We start from the raw sequence: 16,757 nt of genomic DNA, 5'->3' as shown, positions 1-16,757 counted from the left end.
AGTAATTTGTTCATTCTTTTTGTTGTTTTTGGTTGAGAAGAGAAAAAGAAATGATCAATCCGGTGGGTAGAATGTAGCAATATCCATTGCGAAGGCAGAATCGAAGTCTGGAGCGAAAAAGGAGTGATCGCGGGAAGGAGAAAAGGAAAACTCACCGTCGGCGAGAGAAGAGGCCACTATCGGCAGAGAGGACGCAGAGAATTGCGAGAAAACGATAATTATGAGGTTGAACTATCGTTTTTAGGATGTCAATCTAATCCTCACCTTGACCATGTCCGGGGAGGGTTGCCGGAATTTTCTTCGGCCTCTCTCCGTTTTCTCCTATGTCTCTTGCATGTAGTAGTCTTTTTGTCCTTGTCTGTCGATTGGTTACGTAATTCAGCACCCCATATCCATTGTGTGCCGCATCCCCAATGTCGCATTAATCAATTTAATAGTGTTAGTAATGGAGCCATTGACAAAGGCAAACCACTGCACAAACCGAAGAGAAACGTAGGCGTTGATTGCCTAAAATAAAAGTCGAGCATCACATAGAATAAAATAGTATAATTCAGAGGACAAAATATATATATATACGTATGTATATATATACACAAATATATAACTATTAAAATGGTATTATTCTTGTTGCTTTTCTTAAGTAAAGTAAAGATGAAAGGGAGGAGAGGCATGACTCCCACGAACGCATAGTTTATGCAATAAATATGCTACACGGCATTAATGTAATCGGTCAATCAACGGTGAGAAGTATACATACATAAACTAAGTAGGATGAGATTCATTTCACGCGTTTTGGTATAAAGATGATTGATTGCTAATATCACATCATTGCAATAAAAAAACTACCCATTTCATAAAATGCTTTTTGGTAAGTTACACATATGCGTGTATAGTTATTTTAATTTTCATAAGATAAATGTCACCAAAAATCTTAAGCTACACATCAATTCAAAACTAATTTTCGTGTCATATAAAATCCAAAACCATCACATACTCGCACTGCATTTATCCTTAAATTGTGGGAAACTTGAAATTTTTCGATAATAAATGTGATATGAGTATCGACACGAAAATTAATTTAGAGCAAACGTGACATTGATATAAATATATCGGGGTTGGATCTATTATCATACCAAAATTAGTTTAGAATAGATCACAAGAGTATGGGATATTTTAGATTTCAATGGCATTAACCCATTTTCATGTCATTGTCAAAGCTCTACCGAATCCCGTATATTTTTTTCCTTTCTCTATTTGATCCCTCCCGGATAATTTCCCTCGGCCGGTCCCACGCGCGACAGGAGTCCTTGACTTTGACCGAGGGCGATCCTAGCTGACGTGGCGGGCACGCGTGCCGCGTGGGGGAACACGACGAGAACGGAAAGAAGGTGGGCCGACCAGGGGCGCGAATTTTCCTCCCACCGGGCACCGGCGGGTGATAATAACACGACCGATTATTTATAAATTAACCGAGCAGATAATACAAAATTAAAAAAAAAAAAAAAAGGGGGACAAAATGTGAATTTCGCCCCCGTGGGGGTGGCGGGGGGAATATTAAAGATTATCCAGTCGGCGGGGCCCGCCCGATGAGTCGGAGCGTTCGGGTGGGAGTGGGCCCCGGCCGCGACCCTATGAGACGTGGACAGCTGGATCCCATTCCCTCCGCACGTGTCGTCCCGGAAAACCCTAAGCCAGTCACCGCCCTATCGGGGTCGGCCACCACACCATATCTCGCCTCGCCCAAACAGCCATCGCACGCTCTCTCTCTCTCTCTCTCTCTCCTCTTTCTTTCTCTCTCCTCCGCTCGCTCCGACACGCTTCTCCGTGTAGGCGCGCTGCAACTGTAGACCCGACGCCGCCACTCTCTCTCTCTCTCCATCTCTCTATCGCCGCCGCCGGCGATTCGCGTCTCGTCCTGGTCCCTCGGCCCCGGCCGGCGGGCGGCGATTGGTTGGAGAGTCCGCCGCAGCCCTAATTGTCGAGCGCTTCGGATCCGACTCGAAGAGGAGGAGGAATAAGAAGAAGAAGCAGAGGAGGAAGTTTCCAGTAGCTTCCGTGGAATTCCAGCTGGATTTCCTCCCCCGTCTCTCTCTCTTTCTCTCTCTCCCCAGGTCGGTCTCTCTCTCTCTCTCTCTCTCTCTCTCTCTCTCTCTCTTTCTCTGTGCCCGTATGCGTGCGCGCGTGCATGTGTGGATGAGTTTCTCTTCCGGAGCTAATTGTGCGGGGCGTGACAGCGGCGATGCTCGACCGCGACCGAATTCGTCGTCGCGGTTCTTCGCCGGTCGAGCGTTCGGTAGGAATTCGCGTGGTGCGATGAAGACTTGAGCTTCCGTTTTGGGACTTTTTTTTACGTGGACGTGTTCTGATGATTCGGTATTTTGCCGGTGCCGCGTCGGCTTTTGCTTTTTTTCGCATTGCGATGCCCGTTTGGGGAAGTTAGCTGGAGATTCGTCAGTTGTACGGCCAGCAACTGCCTAGAGAAGCTTGTGTCGGGGCTACCATCCACCGAATTTTTGGGAACAGTAGAGGGAGTTTTGGCATGGATGTTGCAACTGTTGAGAAAGTTGCGCGCTTTGTGGTGATTCTCTCTCGGGAGAATTAGATTGGCGCTGGAAAAGAATTATAGGGGGCGGACCGCTGCCTTTTTTCGTAGCCTTGCTCTTGTAGTTGTCAAATCGAAATAAGGATGGCAAACGTAAAGCCTCGAATTTACGAGTCTGTATGAAATATACTGTGGAATAAGAATTTTTAAAGTCAGATTTCTTGGTTACAACTTTAGAGTAGATGGTGTAATCTGTAGTAGGTGCAGCAGCACGTCGTCAGATGTCGCATTTAAACATACAGACAAATTGTTCGTGTGCAAAGCTTAGTTTATGCTGTTTAAGTATCAGAATCTAATATTGCATCATTTGAATTGGTTAAATATGATATGTAATGATAAAACCGCAGATTCAGATCAAATCAGCAGATTCGCTCGTGATTCAAAAATTTAAGTATTAATGTATCGGGTGAACCTTTAATTGAATTGAATCACAATATACTGATTCTGGCTGGCTGAAATTAATGACCATTCTTGCTGTCATAAAAAAGAAAGGAGAGTTTTCAGCTCGGGATTCCTTGTCGGTCAAAAAGATGGAACAAAATAGAAGCACAGCCTATTCTGTACTTTGCAAATGACTTCACTCCTGATTTTGTCTAGGAGATGGAATTATTTTATCTTGTACAATTGCCCTTTATAATTTGTGGAATAAGCTGCTGTAGCATCATTTGCCTGTCCTGTCTGTTGATTGTTGTGGATCTTAAAGGTAGAAGTGCCCATTAATGTATTGCAGACTGGCCGTTAGCCGATTGGTCTTGTAACTCTGATGCTATTTGATCATATTGTTTGGATATGCAGTCGTACTGTTGTTCTTTGGACCCTCAAGTTGATGCACAATTATCTGGAGTTGTCAAATAATATATTTGGTCTTTAACATGTTAATGCAATCATGGAGAGGTGCACACGCTCACACAGACAAATACCCATATTTATTCGTTTTTTTTTTTGGGGGGTGGGGTTGCGGTTGGGTGTGGGTGTGTGGAGAGATGCAGTCATTTGGTCTCTTCTTTTGGGCATGCATAATTGATGGTCTGTCCTGGATCTTTTGTTCGTTGAAATGCATGCATTAGGAAAGGAGCTGTTGATGTGGTGGAGTGGATTTTCTGTTTGTTATTGACTAAAAAGAGTTGCAGATATTCCATGGCAGAGTTATTTGTGTGTGATTAATTCTAATCAATAATGCCTGCAGGTGTCTCATAGATATTACAAACTTTCAGTGTAATTAGCTAGGGACAATTAACCTTGGAAAGGTTTTGGGAACTCTCCTGAATGGGGACCGGGGAAGAAACCACAGCTTCTAAACCTTCCAAACCTACTTCTTCAATTCAGGTATGATTTCAGGATTATGTTTTGCTAAGCAATGTACATTAATTCCCTTTGAAATAAGATATTTATGTTATTATCTCCTACGCAGGAAGTTCCAACTACACCATCATATCCTGATTGGTCAAGTCCTATGCAGGTCCTTATCAGAAACTTTTTGGGTTTCTTTCGATAAGCAAGTCTAGTTAATCTGAAGCATATGCAGTTGATGTCCTGATAAGTTATTTATTAACTTCCTTGTTAGGCTTACTATGCCCCTGGAGCAACACCACCTCCTTTTTTTGCTTCTACTGTTGCTTCTCCAAGTCCTCATCCTTATATGTGGGGAAGCCAGGTGAATTTCCTTGTTATTTGGAAACAATGTGGCTGTAATATTTTTACTTACATATAAATGTGCTGTTAGTTTGGATGGATGAGACGAGCTTATACATTTTTTTTTTTTTTAAATGCGTGCAGCATCCTTTGATGCCACCGTATGGCACGCCAGTGCCATACTCAGCCATATATCCTCCTTATGTTCATCCTAATATGGCTCCGGTAATTTCTTTTCTCTTGACTAGTTTGGAATATGCTCCCTGAACACCAAGTGGTTCTCTGTCTTATGCAGACCAGGAAAAGAAAACCTGGGAAGTTAAGAATGAACAGAGAGTAGGAGGAGTCTCTCCATCTGATTAGAGGAAAGCATTGATCTCATTAGATTAATCTGTCATTTCTACTTATGTAGACTCCAGTTGCAGCACAAACAAATGTGGAACCAGATGGGAAAGGTGCTGACGGAAGAGATGGAGCTTCAGCTAAAAAATCCAAAGTGACTTCTGGAAACAGTAGTTTGGTTGGTGGGAAGGCTGCAGATGGTGTTAAGGCTACTTCAGGCTCAGGAAATGATGGAGCATCCCAAAGGTTGGTATAATTGCTCTCCTTTCTCGAATCTGGGATAGAAGAGCTAGTTTAATTTATTGGGTCATATAATGTCTTTGCTTGTTCGCAGTGCTGATAGCGGTAGTGAGGGTTCATCTGAAGGAAATGAGGACAATAGCCAACAGGTGTGTTTTCAATGTCATTCTTTTGTTGCACACTGGAACACTGTTGTGTTGCACACTGGAACACTGTTGTGTTGCATTCTTATACTGGTTAACTACTTCTGATGCATTTGTAATCTACGTTGAATTATGCTTATTCTGGGAGCGCAGGTTTTTGATTCATTCATAGGTTGAGATGGCTTTTTACATTCTCTCATTATTCTGCTCCAATTATTCTTCAGGAATTCACTGCAGGTAAGAAGGGGAGCTTTGATCAGATGCTTGCAGATGGTATATATCTCACTTTTCTTCCAAAGCGAAAGACTTAGAATTTTCTTACTACACATTGAATTCTCTAACTCTGGTGGCTTTTTGCAGGAGCTAATGCACAAAATAATACGGCAATAATGCAAGTTTCTGTAACAGGGAAGCCTGGAGTGCCCACTCCTGCAACTAATTTGAATATTGGAATGGATTTGTGGAATGCATCCTCTGCTGGTGGAGCTGCAAAGATCAGGCCAAATCCTGGTGCTGCTTCATCAACTCTTGTCCCAACAGGAATGATGCCTGATCAATGGATGCAAGTACGATACTGGAACTAGGATCATCTTAATTGTGCGGACATTTTCCCATTGTTGATAAATAATAGAGAGCAAACCGACAACAAAGCAAGAGAAACTCCTTTTTTTCTTCTATTCTTACAGTGGGAAAAGTATTATATGTCAGTCGCTTAAATGATGTGGTGGGACTGACCAATTTTGTTGTCCACATTATATGCTTGTGATCATACATGGCGCTTAAATTTTGCAACCACCCATTTGTGATTGGCTTGTTACGCCATGTATCGTTACATGAAGTACCTTCTCCCACACTAGGCCTTTTTATGTTCATGTGTTGTGATGAGCCACTGTGATGTTCGTGTGCTCAAAGCTCTCAATATCAGAGATTCCAGTGATAACGTGTGCTTAGGAAGAAAAAAAAATTCGCCAACATTATCTCTCCTAAGTAAATAATACTGCAAAAAACAGAAAAGGTAGTTTCATGAAGTAATGGGCATGAACAGAGAGTACTTTCATGAAGTAATGAACCCAGACTGAATTGGGCTCAATAGATGTTTGATCCTCTCATGTGGCATCTGCCTAATCAGTGATTCGTTTATTATCTGTTTTTACAGGATTTTGCTATCCTACTGGTACTGATAAACTTTTCCTTAATTTTGTTTTAACTTGACAGGATGAACGTGAATTAAAAAGGCAGAGGAGGAAGCAATCTAACAGGGAGTCAGCGAGAAGGTCAAGATTAAGAAAGCAGGTATAACACACATTTGAGTTCTATTGTATTTGCTATGTTCCTTGTGTTTCCCAGCTAAACGTCTTCAAGGAAGCTAGTTGTATATCAATAGACACATTTGCAGTCCTTAAACATCCAGTTTATTGTTTTTTTTGGTTGGAACTTAGACATCCAGTTTGCATTTTATTAGTTATTATTGTACTTGTATTTGGAAATTATCCGAATTATTGCATGGATCAACTGTCAGTCTTTTCCAATACTTACAATGATAAAATCAAAGCACGTCACTTTTCAATTTTTCTTTTTAACTACTATTGATTGTGGTCTGAAGTCATTGATTTTGGTGCCCTTATTTACTTTTTTCATGATGTCGATACTTGCATTCTGTGATTATGTTTCATCATCATATTTAGCTGCATTTCTGATTCATGCATAACTTTATTTCTCTTTGTAAGGTGGAGTGTGAAGAACTACAAGCACGGGTGGAGACACTAAGCAATGAGAATCACACTCTGAGAGATGAGCTTCATAGGCTTTCAGAGGAATGCGAGAAACTTACATCTGAGAATAGTGCTATCAAGGTTTTGGATAGAACAGACTGTTGCAATCAGTTCTCTCGTTCTTTCTTTACCTGCACTAATAAATTACCCTCGCTATCTTAGTGCTGGCAGATTGTGCAGAGCTGGCAAATGGACACATTTTATTATTCACTTCTGTTTCTGTGCATCTTTTATATCTCTGCTTTGATGCTTGCTTAACAGGAGGAATTGACCCGAGTCTGTGGACCGGAGGCAGTCGCTAACCTTGAACACGACTCCACTTCAGCCCTTCAATCGCACGGAAGTGAGGAGAACAGTTGAAGGAGAGATTTCTCTTGATAATAATGAAACACAGTATGCAGCGGAAATAACATTGACCTTGTCAAACTATTTTATTGACAGTGGCAACTCGACACGCATTTCCTTTGTCTCACTAATCTTATACCCTTGACCCATTTTCCTTTTTGTAACTCTAGTTATACATAGTTTCTTCTCAAGTTTGAGCCATAGTAGACAACATGCACATTGCTTGTAACACTAATTGGCAGAGCAGATGAGGACTGATCTGGAGGTTACAACATTATTGCACTTTCTTTTTCTTGTGAAGTGCTGTCATCCATAATTCTTTGTATCATGAAGCAGAGTGATCTCTTGGTCCATTCATTGTATTTCTATGACTACCTGTCTTTCTATTTCAATCGGAACTTTGTTTGGTCATTCTATGGTCGTGAGGAGGGATGGCAAACCTTAAAGAAAAGATGACTAGATTACGCAGAGTCAAATCGGCGTTGGAGTTAACCAACTTGGGCATGGGAATTCGCTGCTTCTCGAGGCTGTGTTGAGTTTGATCATATGCCTTCGTTTTCCTTCTGATTTAGCAATGTTTGACACATGATCGCCCACATCTAGAGTTTCAGTTGTGTATCTACAGGCACGAGGAGATGAAGCTCCTCAGCATACGAGAGCGCTTGGCAACTCACAAGAAGAAAATCGCATTGTTGAAGTGGCGGTTGTTTTTCGACTGTAATCCAAAATCCACTGTCGAGCTTTCAAGTCGTGCCCCGCCCTCGCCCTCTTGCTGCAAATTCTTGATCTCGTGATTCAGTCTCCTCGATGTCGCCGTATGCAGACTCCAACGTATCCATGTCAACCGATGGCGATGGGTTAAAATCAATCGGCATCAAATACGAATCCGCAGCGTGCTAGAACTCAAAATCAGTAGCACTTTTTAAAAACCTCTTGTCAGATGTATGATTCGATGCGTTTCCTAGTTATCCCATCGGACTGATCAATCACATGTCCGCGCGCAACAGTGAAAAGCAGGATGTCCAATCGACTCAAGTTCGCTCAAATCACATGACCGACAGAAAGAGGACACCCACCCGAAGTTGGGAAGGATAGATTCAGACAATTCCTCGTTTTTCTCCCATCACACACATTGGTTTCTTTACCAATTTCATCGTGCATTCTCGATTTGCTCGGTCGGTATTTATCATGTCCGGTTTCATACCCTCTTCTCAGAGCATCGATACAAGAAAAGGCCAAAAATAAAAAATTAAAATATGGAAAAGAAGGAAGGAAGGGGGGAGAGCGATGAAAACACAAAGGTCGACGAGAAGAAGAGGACAGAAATCTATGATGTATACCCCAATAATAATAAGGTTTCTTACTCGCCAAACACGTTTGTGTTTGGAATTATATATGCAAGTAGAGAGAGCTTAAACTAGGAAGAGACGAGAGAGAGCGACGCCCAAATCACACCTCAATACGACACCATCATCACCCCATAAAAAAAAACAAAAAAAGAAAAGAAAGAAGACAAAAAAAAAGAGTCAAAAAAATCGGGTCAACGGGGACTATTCTGCAATTAACGGAACCCTCGAGGACCCGCGTGTATCTTCTTCTCCCTCCCGCCCCTCCTAAGCGAAAACTAAAACTTCCACGCTGACGTGGCGACGAGGGCCCTGTCGTGCCAGCACAGCACCAGCTCGGCCTGCCGCCTCGCCACGTGGAACCCCCGCACCTGCACCTTCCCCAGCAGGAACTCCGCCTGGTAGTCCGCGAACTGGCTCAGTCTCACCGGTCGCATCCCGGCCCCATGGAACGCCTCCCTCCACGACGGCGGCGCCGCCTCTCTTCGCCGCCGCCTCCACCGCGGCCGTTATCCTCGGCCGCAGCAGGTACCCCTCGATCTTCCTCGCCCATTCCCCGCCGCCGGTCGCCACGTCCACCGACTCGAACACCGTCGCGTAGTGCTCGAAGCAGCCGAGGAAGCTCCGCTTGAACGACGCCGGGGCGGCGGCGTCCGCCCACGGCTCGGTGTCGGCGAACACGACGATGCTGGGGTTCAGCCGCCGGACGTCGACGAGGAACCTCGCGACGTTGCTCGCCGGCCCGAGGCGGTGGAGGATCGCCGGCGACAGGTGGACCGCCAGGCTCTCCCGGTCGATGAAGTTGATGGACTTGAAGGAGAGCATCTCGAAGGCGCGGACGAGGACGAACTCGACCTCGACCCGGAGCTTGAGCTCGTGCGCGTACTGCGAGAGGTTGTCCCTGATGAGCTTCGTCTCGATCGCGAACTCCTCCGGCACGACGGCGGTGATCCTCACGATCGGCGGCTGGAGCTTGCACGAGTCGGCTCGGTCCGCGATCTCCTTCATGAAGGAGGCGTACTGGCCTCCGAAGCCGATGTCGAAGTCGACGACGTGGAAGACAGTCGAGCCGTCGAGCGACTCCAGGAGGGCCTGGATCGCCGTGAAGTGCGTGAACATGGAGATCGGAGAGTTGCCGGAGAAGGCCTTGTAGGCTCGGATCGTCTGCACGATGTCGGGCCAAGAGGAGAGCCGAGCCGGAGGCCGGTTCGAGCCGGACTGGAGGAGAAGCAGCGACTGGAACGCCTCCTTGAAGTAAAAGGCGGCTCGCTGGACGGGCTTGCCAGCCGGAGAACGGAGCCGTTGATTGAGCCGCGCCAATATCATCTGCGCCAGCTGGAGCTCGCTCGAGTCGAAGCATTCGGCGGCCTGGATCAGCTCGTCGAAGAAGTCGGGCCCGAGGCCGTTCCATCCGGCGGGGGAGTCAGCGCACGAGTCGAGCGGGTTCGAGTACCCGTCAGAGAGGGCGAATTCGTGGGGCAGGAAGTGGCCCGGCGGCTCCAGCTGCTGGTGGTGTTGCTGCTGCTGCTGGTGGTGGTGGTGGGGAGGAGGAGGCGGCGGAGGCGGGAAGGCGTCGGCGGGGCAGACGTGGGGGTTGGCCCTGAAGGGAGGCGCCGAGTCGTCGTGGAGGCCCAAGTCCCTCATGATGGAGTCCCAGTCCAGGGTCTGCATCGCGTGCTCGTCCCACTGGAGCGCAGCGGAGCCATCGTCGCCGTCGCCTCCCGCGCCGCCGCCCCCGCCGCCACCGCCCCCGCCGGGGAGCGGGGCGACCTCGGGGTGCTTGTCGGACGCGGGGCTGCGGAGGTCGAGGACAGAGGTGGGCTCGTAGCAGAGGGGCGGAGGGGCGGCGGCGGCGGCGGACACGGGCTTGAGCGGCTGGGCGGCTCCTGCGGCGGGGGCGGCGGGGGTTGCTGGCGGTTGGGAAGTGACGGGAACTCTCATAGCTCGGACGAGACGCGCCCCTTTTCGGCCCTGTCCTCCTGTCGATGGATGGATTCGGGTCTTTGGTTTTGGTTCGGAGGTTTTTTTTTTCGAGTTGTTTGAGGTTTTTTAGGTTCTCGGGAAGTCGGGAACGGAGGAGGGGAGTTTGGTGGAGAAGGGAGGGGCGGGGTTATATGGTGGCGTGCGGGGCGGGGGATGGGGATGGGATGGGGGCGACGGAATGACATGGTCGACAAGTGTCGGAGATGACAATGGGCATTATCTCTTTGCGGCTTCTTCCTCAAGCCTCTTCCTCCTCCTCTCCCTTTCCTTTTCTCATGTCAATTTCCGATTGGACCCTGGCCCACCCTCTCCCCCCCCTCCTCCTTTTTCCGTGAGCATGAAAAGCGGGCAGAGAGAGAGAGAGAGAGAGAGAGAGAGAGAGGCAGGGAGGGAGAGAGGGACCCGACCGGCGCTAATTCGAATCCTCCTCCACCGTCCACCCCTCTGAACACGACGGTAGCGGGCTAGGGAATGCGGCGCGAGCTGTTCGGAGGTTCAAGCCCGCAACGCGGGTCAAATTCATGGTCGGTCTCATGGGAGGCGCTCGATTTTCTAAAGTAGGAATATTATTTGATCCTAATCAGAAACAATCATGTACTAATCATTTAGACTTCCGGTCATGTATTTCAAAGGCAGAACCACCACTTGTCCTTCCTATTTGTTAGTATGTTCCGATGTGAGGAGGCATTTAGGGACATTGAATTCATGCAATTGGGAGTATTTCAACCTCTTGTTATTCGATAAGTTTTAACTTCAATCATTACTCTTGTTCATGTTGCATATGGCTTTCTTCATGTCTGCATGTGTAAAAAAATTTACAAAGTGGAATATTTGCATTTGAAGTCATTGAAAATGATTAGTCATCTCTCAATTGTCATATTAAAGATCATAAGTTTAAGACCCCAAGCATACCTCATAAGTGTAAAAGAGAACTTTACATATTTCCATCATTTATTTGAAGGTTCTCACCATTCACTCTTTTATCTAATCAAGGGTAAATGAGATTAACCACTAGAGGTTGCCCCAATCACCACCTTTCCTACATGGAAAGTTGATTCTCCACTTTATCAGAGGCTGAGGTGGGGACGCATGAATGGTGGAATAGGTAGCACATAAAATGGCTTGTAAAATAGATATATGATAGAATAGGATCAAAAAAGCAAAACCAAGGGTAAATAAGATCGCTAATTAAAAAAAAAAAAAAAAAGATTAGTGTTGGCGTGTATGTTACAATTGCTTAAAATATATAAACTAAATTATGATTTATCTTTGTGACAAGAAAAGGTTCCTTTCCTTTCTTAGCAGAATTAATTTCCTGGACGAGTAACACGAGATACTTGCCAACGAGAAAATTCTTTTTTCCCCCCTTTTACCAAAGTCGATGAGAGAATCAAGGGCAATCTTTCAAACTAATCATGTCTGTCTAACATGGTAAAACAAACATATACTAAAGCTCCATTTATTTCACGGGAAATAATTAATTAACAAAATATAATTCTAAAAATAATTGCTTATATCGCATTAAATTATTAGTCAATGAAAAATATTTCCATTACCAACTACAACTCATGCTCAAATATTTTCATGGACAACAAAAGTATTTTTGTTCATTCATTTTTATAAGCGATACAAATGATTATTAACACTTTCAGCGAAAAAAACATTATATAAACGATTTATGACATAGCTCAAAGACCTAAAAATGGTCAATGCATGATTGCCCCAGAGTTTACTCGATCTGAGCCTTGACAGGAGTTGGCAAAGTTCATCATAATCTCTCCATCATGACTTCATGAGTGATTAATCTCATGATTATGGCAAAGATTGCTTCCTTCCTTCCTCCCTCGCTTGCTTGCTTTTGACTGCGGCAAAGCGAGGAAGGAGAGGCTCGAGGAGGAGGGACGGCAGGACCTTATCATGATGAGATGAGAGACTTCCAAAAGGGCAAAAGCACCATTCATAACTCGGGAAAAGCAAAAACTTCCCCGAGGCAAACCAAGCCTCTCACCAACCAAAAAACGACAAAGGGGGTCAAATTGCGGGCGGTAAAGCTCCGAAAAAGCTTGCAGTTCCGCATCCCCCACTTCCAAACTAACTCCCCCCAAAGTTCAAAGCAGAGGAAGGGAAAAAACAAAGCGAGAAAAGGTGAAACCCTCCTCCTCCCCCACCCAGAAAAGGAAGTGAGAAGAAGAGAGAAGAAGGGAAAAAGGAAGGGTTAAAACAGGAGCCAACACAAAGCCCACCTCCCACTCAAAGTCGCACTCGTGAAAGGAGGGAAGAGGAAAAAGGAGATGGGAGAAAAGCGGTCTTCCACCCTTTACAAAGTTTATGCAAAGTCGTGGTTTTTACAACTTGGCCCACAAGAGAGCTCGGTTCGGTATGACTACCGAGACTCTCATCAAGTGTTCAATGTATTGAGATACATGTGAAAGTGTTCAGTGTATCGAGATACACGTGTAAGTGTTCAGTGTATCGAGATACACGTGTAAATTGATGTTAGAGAAAGTCTCACATCAAATTATTAGCGTGGCATAAACTAGTTAATGTATTTTAATTGACCCAAAATTTACCGACTTAACTTTTTGAGTGAATGTTGGTCCAATTGTATATGTTAATAAGCTCAGACTTGAGCTCTTTTTTGACAATCTCTCAAGTGAAGTTGTCGGGCTTATGTAGGTATCGAGCCAATAATTAATTGGTGCTCCACCCCCTTAATCTATTATTTGTACCCCCTCTACCCCCGTGTTCATATCCCGATGTCCGGTGAATATCTCAAGGAACGAATTATTGTGGCCAATGTGGTTCTTGGGTTGAGCTTTTGAGTTAATATATTATATTTAACTCATAACTCATAAGATTAAATTTTTGAGTGAAAACAAGTCCAATTGAATATGTGGACAAGCTTGAACTTGACTCCCCTCTTAGTGATCTCCTCGAGTGAAGGTATCAGATATCTACTACACGCTTCCGACACAAACATGACCCTGCTTGGTTAATTATTGACCCACGGTTGGGCAATCCTTATTCTATTTGACATTGGATATGGGCAGAGACCCGGAAAGGAAAGGCTAGGTGCAATGCTCCGGTCAAGGAGCGTGAAAAATAAGCTGGCCGGTGATCGTTCTCTCGATGTGAACGGAACTTGCGAAAAAGGGTTTGCGTTTTATTTACACAATGATGAGGGAGAAGGCCGTCACTGACTTTTCAGTCAGATATCGGTTCCTGCCTCCATCGGTATCTTTGAAGGTAGATGGAAATTATTGACAACGAACCTCCCACCTTTCTTTAAATAGTAACCTTCACTTTTCCCTTTGCTTTCTTTCAATGCTTCGTGCCTTTATCTTTGATATGAAAGGGAAAATCAAATTAAACAAAAAACAAAAAAAAAAAGAAAGCACCTCTCTATATTACACTAGCCAATTTCGACCGTTAATGAGGAGGGCTAAAAGGGGTATCTTTCTCTCTTTCTGGCTGGTTCAGTGAAAAATCTTTCTCAGATATTTGAACTTTCAAGGGCTCGTTGAGTAATATTTCCAGAGGAAATACAAGGAAATTGCTCGAAAAAAAAAAGCAATAAATTGAAAAATGTTAACTTGTGAGCTTAGGACTTTTATTTTGCAATAAATCAACGTTCAAAGTAACAGACATCACTTTTCTTGTGTTTACTTTGTTCTAATAGTTGTGAAATTATTGCGCTCGAGGATATGTGCATAAAGAGGGGGCAAAGACTGTTATTAAGTTGTTCGTGATTGATGATGGAGTTATTGCCATAAAATAATTCAAAAACTATACTCATCATGACACAACAAAAATTCTAAACTATCCCCGTTAGGCAAGCAATATCCCAAACTTTTTATGTATCGCCAAAATCTCCAAACTTACATAGCACGACCAAATAAAACCCTAAATCATTGCCATATAGGTACAAGTTTCTGAAATTAGTTGCATAAAAATTAGTTTAAGGTATCAATATCACAGTTGGCAAAAGTTAATTATTTCAAGTTGATAAGCTCGCATCATGGGTCAAATGGCTTGTTCTCCAATTCGTGGCAGATTAATGTACTTGAAAATCGTAAAAGGGGCTCAAATGAGTGTTACAAATTTAAATATAGAATTACAAGTATTGACAATTTTAAGTGCTGAAAACAGAAATAAGAAATTATTTGACAATAATGGAAAATTGATTACTTAACATGATTAAGATAATTGAAAATTGATTATTGAACATAATTAACTTCTTATCGTCCATGAAATCATAACCATTATTGGTGGGTTTTAGCCACTCACTTAACAACATTCTGGCCGCCACCAATCACTTTTTCTATCCGGACTTACTTCATTGAGTAATTTTTGTTTTTTTAAGAAGTCGAACCTTTTAGGTCAATATTGGTTGTAGTCATCAAATAACTTTTTCTCATCAAAGTTCCATTTATTTCGCAAAAAATAAATGATTCAAAATATTTTCTTAAAAACGATAACTTTTTTCTTTGGTAGAAAGAACAATAACTTTTAGTGTTTATGGAAATGAATAAACAAAAATATTTTCATTGACTAATTATTTCAAGCATTCATTCTTAAGAAAATATTTTTTAAATTATTAGTTTTTCATAAAACAAAGATGATTAGCGTTTTAAAATTTTAAAACTTAATAGGGGCTATCAATCACGCCTGGCCATTGGCGTGGAGAGATCAAAAGGAAAAAGGAAGATATTAAAAAAGAAGGAGCCAAAGCAAATCTAGATTTCTTTCCTTTTTAACTCAAGGCAGGGGCCCAACTGTAGACGTGCTCCTTAAGCATGTGCCATGCAACGCTTTCACACTATAAAAAAGGTAAAAAAAGTGATACCAGGGATACCAAGAAAAATCGAATCACAAAAGTAATTCATTACAATGATGCACAAGTATTACTTAGGATACCACAAAAAGATCGGATTGCAAAACTAATATATTAAAATACTTAGGCATTTAAATTTGTAGCATGTATATAATCACCAATCACCGAAAGAGAATGATGGAAGAAGGGATTGGCAATGGCCACTATATCTTCATACCATTGCGTGTCTAATGTAATTTTTAGATGAAACTGCCTATTTAGTCTATAAATTTGCATATGAATATATGTATATTTTAATGCAATCCTTGAACTTGCACTTCATGCAAACAAATTTTTGTACTTATAGAATCTTTCAAATTAAGCTTCTCCTTCATACAATTCAACCGACCAAAGTTGGCATGTCAATCAATGTCGATTAAAAGTTTCATGTTTAAATAATAAAACACACCAAAAATTGACAAAAGCACATCTTAAAAAAAAATTACTTGTATTGAAGTTTTGTGCTTGTACTTTGATTGGTACAAATTATCATCCTTAGACCTTGAAATTTCCTTAGATAACGCTGTTGATTGGCAATGATATACACTTCACCAATCAGTACTTTGAATACTAGATCAATACCCCTGAAAAACCCAATCTAATTCAAGAATTTGGTAGTGCAAATTACAATTTTAAGGACCAAAACATTAGTTGAAAAAAACGCAAATTCCGGATCAATATATATTGCCCGCTCTTTTACATATTATTTGAATTAAACTACGCGTCAGCTCAAAAATTGGGTAAAATCCATGCACACTCCCCTGCCACGTCACTAAACCGAAATCAATTTCGTGAACGGTGCGCGTCCCTCTCATTTATTCTAGAGAGAGAGAGAGAGAGAAGTAAAAAACAGAAATTCCCGCTGACGTGACTTAACGAGAGAGACCCACTTTCTCAGCGGGACCCACGACTTGACAAGGCAAGCGCAGCACGATTGGCCCCCGGGGGGTGGCGGGCCCCACCGCCGGGCGGCTTTTTGTCGGTTATGCATGGCATGGAATGGCGTGCATCGCAGCGGATCATCCCCCACACCTTTTTGCGCACGCATCCAGGTCAGCGCGTAGAAAGCACGCACACGTAGGAAAGATGGAGAGGAGAGGTGGGACGGAGGCGAGCGCGGAGGGGAATATATTCGCGTGTGCGTGCGTCGCATTATTATCACCGATCGGATCAAATCCGTCCGTCCATTTCTACGTACGCAAAAGAGGGCGGAAACATTATCTACACGCCCCCCCACCTCTTTTTTTTTTTAATTATTATTATCATTATTATTTTTGCCGTTAAGACTTTATGATAAAGTCTGACAACCTACAAAAGAAAAAAAAAGATGTTTTTAGGCCCTCTTATATATTATATATGTATATGTATGCATATGTGTTCATTTCTTTAATAATAATTATAAGAAATTTGCATGGAGCACTCCTGTCTTAATCAAGCTCGCTTTGTTTGATTAAACTAAACCAAGGCCCAACGAGAAAA

General features: G+C 43.3%; 2 protein-coding genes across 7 annotated transcripts; one reads left to right on the top strand and one right to left on the bottom strand.

The window, feature by feature from the left end:
* Positions 1 to 1,720: 1,720 nt before the first annotated feature.
* LOC104456861 (G-box-binding factor 1) lies at positions 1,721 to 7,468 on the top strand. 6 transcript variants are annotated; one of them, XM_039300673.1, is made up of 12 exons: positions 1,722 to 2,111; positions 3,817 to 3,928; positions 4,014 to 4,061; positions 4,167 to 4,256; positions 4,379 to 4,459; positions 4,647 to 4,822; positions 4,911 to 4,965; positions 5,184 to 5,232; positions 5,320 to 5,525; positions 6,175 to 6,252; positions 6,687 to 6,812; positions 6,993 to 7,468. In XM_039300673.1, exons 2-12 carry the CDS (start codon positions 3,869 to 3,871, stop codon positions 7,089 to 7,091), a joined length of 1,068 nt encoding a protein of 355 aa, XP_039156607.1. In that variant the 5' UTR covers positions 1,722 to 2,111; positions 3,817 to 3,868; the 3' UTR covers positions 7,092 to 7,468. The 6 variants fall into 6 exon arrangements, with proteins under 6 accessions (XP_039156608.1, XP_039156607.1, XP_039156609.1 ...); XM_039300675.1 differs by having other exon boundaries at positions 3,789 to 3,928; positions 5,184 to 5,196; XM_039300676.1 differs by having other exon boundaries at positions 3,789 to 3,928; positions 5,368 to 5,525.
* Positions 7,469 to 8,393: 925 nt separating this feature from the next.
* LOC104456862 (scarecrow-like protein 15) lies at positions 8,394 to 10,563 on the bottom strand. The gene is given in 2 exon segments (XM_010071740.3): positions 8,394 to 8,901; positions 8,903 to 10,563. Coding segments are annotated over 2 exon segments (1,662 nt in total). The 5' UTR covers positions 10,364 to 10,563; the 3' UTR covers positions 8,394 to 8,700.
* Positions 10,564 to 16,757: the final 6,194 nt, after the last annotated feature.

Source organism: Eucalyptus grandis, chromosome 8 (assembly GCF_016545825.1).
Source record: "Eucalyptus grandis isolate ANBG69807.140 chromosome 8, ASM1654582v1, whole genome shotgun sequence".
In the NCBI taxonomy this organism is placed as follows: domain Eukaryota; kingdom Viridiplantae; phylum Streptophyta; class Magnoliopsida; order Myrtales; family Myrtaceae; genus Eucalyptus; species Eucalyptus grandis.
The sequence above is the reverse complement of the archived record's forward strand: the minus strand, read 5'-3'. Positions and strand labels throughout refer to the sequence as shown.